Source organism: Notothenia coriiceps, unplaced genomic scaffold, assembly GCF_000735185.1.
Source record: "Notothenia coriiceps isolate Sejong01 unplaced genomic scaffold, NC01 NC01_scaffold00025515, whole genome shotgun sequence".
Taxonomy (NCBI): Eukaryota; Metazoa; Chordata; class Actinopteri; order Perciformes; family Nototheniidae; genus Notothenia; species Notothenia coriiceps.
In genome coordinates, this window is record NW_011358216.1 from 142806 (window position 1) to 151865 (window position 9060).

Sequence of the window (9060 nt, forward strand, 5' to 3'; positions counted from 1 at the left end):
TATATATATATATATATATATATATAATCCCCGTTTTTTTTTGCTTTGTATGCCGGGGGCGGGACATTCATGTGATTGGTTGTTGGTCGTGGACGGGCCGTTACAATACAACATTGACAGTTCAGTTTACTTGGGGGTTCCATAATATTGGTTGGTGATTTTAAAGCATCTCAGTGCCTCAGATTAATACAAATAATAATAATAGCTTGGATTTATATAGCGCCTTTCATGAGACCCAAGGTCGCTTTGCAAAGAAGAACAGGAGTAGAAACAAAAATAACAAAAACAAAAGGCAGTCAGACAGACAAAACAAGTAGATTAGGGGCCTTAGCAAACAGATGTGACCTGAGGGCCCTTTTGAAGGCGTCAAGCATGGGGATGTTGCGGATCTCCGCAGGGAGAGCGTTCCAGAGGGTGGGGGCTGCCACACTGAAGGCTCTGTCCCCGAAGGTTCGCAGGTTGGTGCGGGGAGAGGTAAGCAGGCCAGAGTCTGAAGACCGCAGGTTGCGGGGTGGGACATATGGGCGAAGGATGTCCGATAAGTACTGGGGGGCATGGGCATGGAGGGACTTGTAGGTTATGCAGGACTTGACCAGCAGCCAGTGGAGGTGGATGAGCGTGGGAGTGATGTGCTGCCACGGCTTTGTGTGTGTGAGTACCCTAGCAGCACAGTTTTGAACATAGTTTAATTAATTTAATTTAATTGTTTAATAATTGCATTTATGATTTTTTTTCTACATTGAGTTTCATGAGGAACACTGTGCTGTTGATGTTTCTAGAGGAGTTTACATTTGAACAACTGGCCTCTTGATGAAGAGTTGTTGGGTCCAAACACGTATGTTAGCCATGATAAAGGATTATGTGCAACATTTCTCGCAGGTTTTAACGGTAGCAGCCAACATTATTCTGTTGCTTTATTTAAAAGAAATAAATCTAGCTTAGATTTTAATAATAGTGTTATCTACAGCTCTGAAAAAAATTAAGAGACAACTCAAACATTTTCTTGAATCTCTATCCCGACATGTGTGGCAGCCATTCCATTCCAGTGTCCTTTGAATTCTAACACAGAAATGTTGTCAGTAGTTTATAAAATAAAATAAAAACAATGTTCATTTTACTCAAACACATAACTAAATTGTAAAACCAGAGAAACTGATGCAGTGGTCTCTTGATTTTTTCCAGAGCTGTATATCTAATCCAATATTTTAAGACAAAATGCAATAGAAAAATGTTGTTATTAAACCGTATAAATGCTCCAGAAATATTGAAATGTCTACATTGTCATATAAAATAGGGAAAGAAAATACAGTCACTCCAACTAACAGGAAGTCTTAGTGGTAAAGTGGAAAGCCACTGGCTGTCAGGTCCTTTCCTCTTCCTCGCCACTTCCTCTGGCAGGTTGCTGGGAATCTCGCCTCTATAAAAAGACACCTGTAGGGAAATACAAAACATCTTTTCAATATATTTTTTTGGACTAACATTGATATTAGCAACAACCTAACTATATAATTCAAAACATTACAAAAACAACCCATAAAGCCTAAAGTACACCCCCAAAGTTTACTATGGATTTGAATGAATGTGTCTCTGACCGTTTCAGAGGTAGTATTTATTACAGGTGGGTTTTGATCATATAACGGTGTACAGAGGTTACAACTGTCTGGTCACTTAAAGCTCCATTCAGACTGGATTTATTTCCCCAGGGGTAACACTACAGCCATAATTACAACTGCAATTACCTACTATTTTTTCTGCAGACTCCCAGATCCTCCTGTAATTTATATCCCATACAGAGCAACGTCCTTGGAAATGGAGCTCTCAGTTTTTTTGCAGGAAGAGCTGCTGCCTTTATTTAATCTTTTAAATCAGCTCTGACTTTTGTATAAAAAAGTCAGGAAAAGTGTTTGGTAATCAGATTTATGAAAACATCCTGACAATTACACAAGATTGGGTAAAGCTCCACTATAACAACATGATTTAAAGCCATCAGAAGGACAAGGGTATGTAAATGGACTGTTGTCATGTCAGCTACAGGAATTAGTATATTTTCTTTTAAGTTTTCTGGCATATATTTGTTTAGATTTGAGAAATTAATTAAATTTAATTAATTAATTAAAAGTATGCTGCAAAGGCTGATAGCTGTTCCTTTAGAGACATCTACCACTGGGTCATTTTGATGCTAAAGAAAACCCAAACTTTTTCTATTATTCTCAGGCAAGTTATGAAGCGTCCTTCTCGTTCATCTGCCTATTATCTGACTGATGACAACCTTGTAAAGTGTAAGTCCCTTTGAATGTCATCAATATGTGATTCATTTCTATGTGTAAAGATTTGATTTAATTACAACTCTAACAATGTCCATATCTATAACAGATCATATAATGTAATTTCCCATGAGTAAAATGCCGCCTTTAACAAGGAGTTGAATGACAGAGGAGCACAGTGACCTTTATAATCCCTTACTCCCATTGTGATCCTATTCAAAAGCATGCTTAAGTGTATAATGTACTTTACTCTACGTGAGAGATGCGTACAATCCGTTACTGTTAGGATTGTTTTTTATAAACAAACAGAAAACACAGCAGAAATCATTGTTTCCAGAGCTTTCTTGTTTGCTGAATTAGATGTCTGTCTTACTTGTCCCCTCACTGGCCCCTTCTGACCCTGATCCGGACAGATGTACACTTCCTTCAGATTCTTCATGCTGGAGTAAAACACAAAACACAGTCTTCCCGCCACACAGTCTGGACTCTCTGGAGAAAACAACAGGAAAACTCTGTCTCAAGATTACTTTACCACAACAGCACATCAAAAGACCTTGGACGGAAAGGGAGAACAAATGTTTATTCAAGATAGATCCTCAAAGAGTAGTTCAGACCTGTGCTGATATCCAAGCCCTTCTCAAAGCCGGCGAAGAACTGCTCTCCTTCCAGCAGGTCACACAGGTCCGAAGGCTGAGGTCCGTCATATCGCTCCGACAGAGACTGCACTCTGCTTTCCACCTGGGCAGGAAGCATCAAAATGACTGCTTAATATTTATACATTAATGTTATGATTGCATTTTTACAGGGGTGTAAATCAAAGTTTGTCACAATACAATACTATATCAGTTTTTTGGACATTAACGTGGTACTAGCTGATTTCAGACACCCATAACATGATTTCTATTCAATTCAGGGGGCTGTGATCAATATGACAACATAATATGCTCGTGTTACACAATCATTTCCATGTAGATCTAATCAAAGGAAACATTTAGAAGTGCAAATGTTTTTTGTCAGAAAATAAGGACGTACATTGAAGATGTTATGTATACATTTTTTACTTTGATCGCTAAATTGAGATTATATTGCACATCAATGGATCATCACACACCTAATTCACACCCATGATAAAAGATGTTTGACTCACTCCGAAGACTGAGAGAAAAGGGTCTATGACTGTGCTTGGTGTGAGTTGATCTATTAAACCACACAGTGAAAGCAAAGAGAGAAGAACCACAAACCTTGCTGGAAGGTAAACACTGCAGCATCACTTGAGAAGGATCAGTCTTCCTCTGCAGGACGAGGAACTGGACTTTAAACTGTTTCAGCCTCTGATAGACCTTCCTGACCACGCCACCGACACAGCGCTGAGTGGTGTACCACAGCCAGTACCTGTGATGGAACACAAAGCTGTGTTAACACAAAGTTACTATATAAATCAAGCATAAATGATGAAAATATACAAAAAAAACTTACCAGGAGAAATGTGTGATGTAGAAAATTGCATACAAGTGTGTGACGTCAAGAGACACTTGAGATGTGATGTCAGTCCAGGTTTGGGCGGTGGGGTCTCCGTGTAGCAAATGCAAACAAGAGGTATCGACTGTATGACCTGCAGAAGACATGTTAAAGGAATACCCAGCCCATGTTGCCTCTGATTCCTAAAGAATACTTTGTTTTTCTCACATGCCTCTATGGTAAAAGAAGAATACAAAAAACGTAAAACTCTAAATAAGGGCTGGGTTTAGAAACAGCAAACTAATTTATATCAAACATCGCTTCAAACACATTCACACGACTGGTGCAATGTAATCCAAGTATTGTTTATCCAGTGCTCACTACTTCCCAAACACAAAACTGTACTATTTAAAACACTTCTGCAGTCTTGTGTTTGCACAAGCGCTACTTTGAAATACTACGGTTTTTGTGAAAATGCATGCTTTTGGGAAGAAAGTTTTAAAGGTGGAGGTATGCAGGGGAAAACACATTTTCTTTAAGAATTCTACTCAACAGGGGTATTACAGTAGTTGATATAAAATGATTAATGGTAAATTCCTTTAAGATTAAACTACATTCTGTTATTAAACAGAATGAAGGCATATTGTACCTGTGACTCCAGGTGGCAGAGGGATCTGAACTTTGATTGGCTGCAGGAAATCTATGCTGGGAGTCTGTGAGAGGCAGAGGAGAGGGCTGACTCTGGCCTGAGGGTCTCCACACAGTGCCTGCACCTCCGACACAGACACCTGCAACACCTGCAGAAAGAGAGACAAACGAAAGCCTTGCAAACTTTATGTGTATTGATTCTGTTGAGTACTTTTTGCAAATCAAACTAGGACATTAGGTTCAAGGTTCTTTATTGTCAAACTAACATAGCTACAGAGTGATTATGTCGTTGAAAATCTTAGGTCACAGGCTTCTCCAACAATGCAACACAATAATACAGATAAGCAGACAATATTAAAATATACTATATTAAAAGTAATACAAAAAGAAAAATAGTTTTAAAAAAGTGAGGAAAAAAAAGTGGAATAGTGCAATACGAGTCTATTAGACCCTCCAGAAAAACGCGGGCCAAAATCCTTAATTATGCGGGCTAAAATCATTGATTATGCGGGCTANTTTCAGCAGTTCAGTTGTTTAACAGTCTTATTGCCATTAAACAACAGACTTCCATATAATGCAGTGTTACCTGTAGGGTTATAGAGCGCGTCTGCAGGGTGGAGTCGGGGGGGAACTGGAGCTTAACTCCAGGGTCAGCGCTGGATACCAGCAGGGCTCCAGCTGGTGTAACAGAGCAGCTGTCCTTTACTGGACGGGACACTGCCATGAACCAGGAGAACTGGCTCACTGAGCAGCAGGCCAGCTACAGGTACACCAGCACTAATGTTAATATGTGTACTACAACGACAACTGTAATAGAATCATTTTTGTAAAGGTAGATTTGACACGTTACCCTGGCCGGTCGCCCACCAGGGTGACTGCTATGTCCCTCGCTTCCTCTCCGCAGAGCAGTGGGCAGAGTGCTCCATGACTCTCCGTCAAACTTCTGAACCACCACCTCCCTTCTTTTGGTCCGATGATAGGGCACACACACCTCTACGGGCTGTAAGGGTTTCAAAGTGGAATTTATGACATGCAAGTTCAGGAAGGAACACACTCACAAGTTGGTTTTAGGTGGTCATCATTTCCTGTAAATCGCCTAATGAATCAGTTGACTCGTCGCGGCTGCCTTTGATTCAAGAATGTCTCTTAAACATTTAAACTCAAAAGCTTCAGTATTCAATGCAGTCTTTCTTTTATAGCTGTGTCTCCAAGCCAATCATGGGATAGCCCTGATGAGTACACTATGACTTCACCAAGCTTGTTTTTTGGGCTGTAGACTGTAACCGTTTCATCTGTATAAATGTAACTGTGTTAGAGAGTAATACCAAAAGTGACCATAAACTGATATTCCTGTTTAAAAATCAGTGGAGTGTCCCTTTAACAGATTAAGTTGAATACCTTTAGAAATGTAATTCCATGAGGACTGAGTTCCAGTGGACGACTCAGCAAGATGTCATGCTCCTCCAGCCTCACCCACTTCCTTTCTGGCCTTTTCTCAACCCACTTCAGTCTTGTGGTTGTCACCAGGCACCCCGGGGGGAACAGGAGCTCAGCCCCCCCGGGGAGAAACACATGACACCCAGCAGACGAAACACAGAAACTAAGAAGCAAAAGGAGCATGACATAATTACTATTGATGTAGGAAGAAATGCCTTCATTTACACATTTACAGAAAACAGATTGAGAAACTATTCAGTGGTGCTGTACCTGTGCTGATTAAATCCGAGGTGCAACTCTTGGACTTTTGTTTCGGCTCGCTCTGGTAACAAAAAGGCGATGCAAAAGAGTGAATATGCTGACAGCAAATGTAAATGCCGAGGCTAAGTAGTCAGAAGGATTGAAACACAAATCAATTGGAATTCTGCTTACTAGGTGCAGGGGGGAGAGGGGGAGGGGTTGGGGGTCGTCCTAAAGGATTGTCACGCACATCGATTTTCAGCAGAGGCAGTTTGTTCAGACAATGTGGGATCAGGCGGATGTCATTGCTGTAGATGACAAGCTCCCGGAGAGCAAGAAGGGAGCCTAGTCGACAAGGAAAGACAATGTTTACAACATTTTTTATCGCTGCATTCATGAATGTACCTTACATCAAATGAAATGATTATTCCAGTTTATTACCCATGCTCTCTGGCAGCTGCTTCAGTTTGTTGTGAGACAATTCCAGCTTAACAAGCCCCTCCAGAGAACCAATTTCATCAGGTAACTGCTGAAGGAGGTTATGTGAAATATCCAGTGTATGTAGTGCTTGCAGCTGACCCAGACTCTGGGGAAGAGAGACCAGCTCGTTCCCCAGGAGGGAGAGGTAGGTGAGCGAGGACAGCTGGCCTATATCGGGAGGCAAAGCTGAGAGGTGGTTGTTACAGAGGAGCAAAGATGACAACACGGGCAGGCTCAGAAGGCAGGATGGCAGACAGGAGAGCCGGTTGAAGGAGAGATCCAGGTGCACCAGATCAGAGAGGGAGGAAACAGATGTCGGCAAGGTGGTGAGGAGGCCAGGCAGCGGGTCACCATGCGAGTCATAAAAACAGTGTCCTTGAAATAGAAAGAATAGTGCAATTAGAAGAGGGGGGATTGGGATAAAGGAAATACAAATACAAGAATAACATCCATAACATAAGAGCTTACATGGATAGTTTTGATAAATTGAAGTGGGGTAGTATGAGGTACTTATTATAGGTCAGTGTAGATGGTGGAGAAACAGAGAGGACTACCAGTCAGGAAGCATACCAACATACTTTCTGTGAACTAAAATGAATATCAGTTCAAGAGTATGCTATTCTAAGGGCTGTCTAAAAGCAAGGTAAAGAAGTGAAAATATTTCTAAATATAGGGTACACTTAAAATAAAATTCAGTTTGTTGTGGGTCTTTCCTTTAGGTGTCTTTTATATGTTTTGCTGTTCTGTATATGTACATTTCTGCGCTGACAGCCATTTTCTTATACACTGGATATGGATTTGTACCTCATACTGTATCACCCAAATTAAAAATATTCTTCTAACACAGTATCAATGTATTTACGTGTATGTAACAGCCAAAAACACAACAAAACAAGCTGAATTATACACTATAACCATCTATGTTAAAAAGCAGCCGATACCACATGAAATTAATCAGAAAAGTACCCCGAACAGCCAATGATCGGAGCTCTGTCAGATGGGGCAGGACCTCCAGGGCAGCATCCACAGCTGGTTGGTCCTCAGAGCCCAGTCTCAGGTACTGGAGGCCCCTCAGCTGCCCCGGGACGGACCTCCAGAGCAAAGGCAGTGCAGCCGCTCCTCCCTGGTAAACATCTAGGGTCAGCTTTGTGTCAGTCAACAGGGCTGACAGCTCCACCGAGGGAGGCAGGGGTGGAGTCAGGGACAACACAGAGGAAGAGGAAGATGAGGATGAAGAGAGATCTAGATGGTGATGTTTTGAGGAGAAGTAAGAGGAGAGGCTTGATGGAGATGGACTACAGGTCTCCACAAGGCTTGAGGGAGACACAGATGGAGCATCCCTCTCTGGCTCAACTACTTCTGTCTGACTCTCAGACATCACACCACTTGTTGGTCCAATCTCTGATTTTTCTGGATCCTGGCGCACAAGTTCTCTACAGAGTCTCAAAGCCGAAATGTCCATTGAAGGCTCTGGTACTCCACCTGTGAATGGCTTGCATGCAGGTGTCACTTTCACCTCTTCATCCTCCGACCTGCCTGGTGTCCTCATCAAACAGGCGGCCTGGTCTCCATCCTCTTCATCAGTAGGTGCCTCTTCCTCGCTGCTTCTCTCCATTGAAGACACAGTTTAAAACACTATATAGCTAACTGCTTCCTGCTAAATTAGTCCAATACTGATCCGAGGATTTTTCTGCATGATGTCCCTTTAACATTACTGACTACATTGTTGCTTCCTTCCTTTAAAGTAAGATAAAGCTAAAGGACTGCCATGGAAAAAGACGAGGAACATTTTACATGACATGTTTGCTAAGTGGTGTTACAGTTGCAGTAATGTTAGCAACTAGATAGCCACTATTTGAGCTAAAAAGTACATATCTGATTCACTCTGTGGCTACTGAAGTTGCCTTTATGTTCCTCTTCTAATGTTACCCTAATCTAATGTGGTGCTACTAACTAAATCATGTGTTATCTGCCTCGGCGTTAAACGGTTTCTCCCTCTATCCTTCAATGCTTTGTATTTTCTCTGCTTACTTCCTTATGTCCGACAATGTTTTTAAAATAAAAGCCGTGAGTCACAACGGTGCGTTTGTTTTCCAGTACATCGTTTACCGACGGGCGACGGGAGGAGTCTAACAATGTATATCGTTCTAAAAGTGAGGAGCCCCGCCTCTCCGGCTGTTGTCGTTTGTATAATCGAGCGCCATCGAGCTAGCGCCGCCACAGTTTAAATTCTGGGCGGGACGCTTGTTTCAACCACGGTGTCAACGTGTGTGCTCCTGACCTGCTCGGCCAGCGGGCGGCGCTGTTTAGTCTGCTGCCGCGTTTGGTACAGTCTATTGTGAGTGTGTTCTTAAATTATAAATAAAACAGACCTTAGTTTCACATAACTCAAGCTAAAAACAATTGTATTATATGTCGTTTAAATGTTTAAAGCATCAACACTGGTAATAGTGCTTGGTAGATGCTTTCTTTGCTAACGTATGGGTCTATTTATCATGAGTAAATGTTCAATTGTATAACAGAAACACCATCA

General features: G+C 41.7%; 1 protein-coding gene across 1 annotated transcript in view; it reads right to left on the reverse strand.

Annotated features, from left to right (window-relative positions):
* pidd1 (p53-induced death domain protein 1) overlaps nt 1-8630 on the reverse strand; it is an 11841-nt gene extending 3211 nt beyond the window's left edge. The window contains exons 1-13 of the mRNA XM_010783651.1: nt 7494-8630; nt 6489-6902; nt 6240-6392; nt 6078-6129; nt 5769-5970; nt 5221-5370; nt 4957-5130; nt 4372-4519; nt 3741-3876; nt 3506-3656; nt 2879-3002; nt 2638-2753; nt 1324-1431 (exon numbers count right to left, since the gene is read on the reverse strand). Coding sequence (XP_010781953.1) covers nt 1324-1431; nt 2638-2753; nt 2879-3002; nt 3506-3656; nt 3741-3876; nt 4372-4519; nt 4957-5130; nt 5221-5370; nt 5769-5970; nt 6078-6129; nt 6240-6392; nt 6489-6902; nt 7494-8142 — 2577 coding nt within the window. The 5' untranslated portion in view covers nt 8143-8630. The remainder of the gene's footprint in view (nt 1-1323; nt 1432-2637; nt 2754-2878; nt 3003-3505; nt 3657-3740; nt 3877-4371; nt 4520-4956; nt 5131-5220; nt 5371-5768; nt 5971-6077; nt 6130-6239; nt 6393-6488; nt 6903-7493) is intronic.
* Nucleotides 8631-9060: the final 430 nt, after the last annotated feature.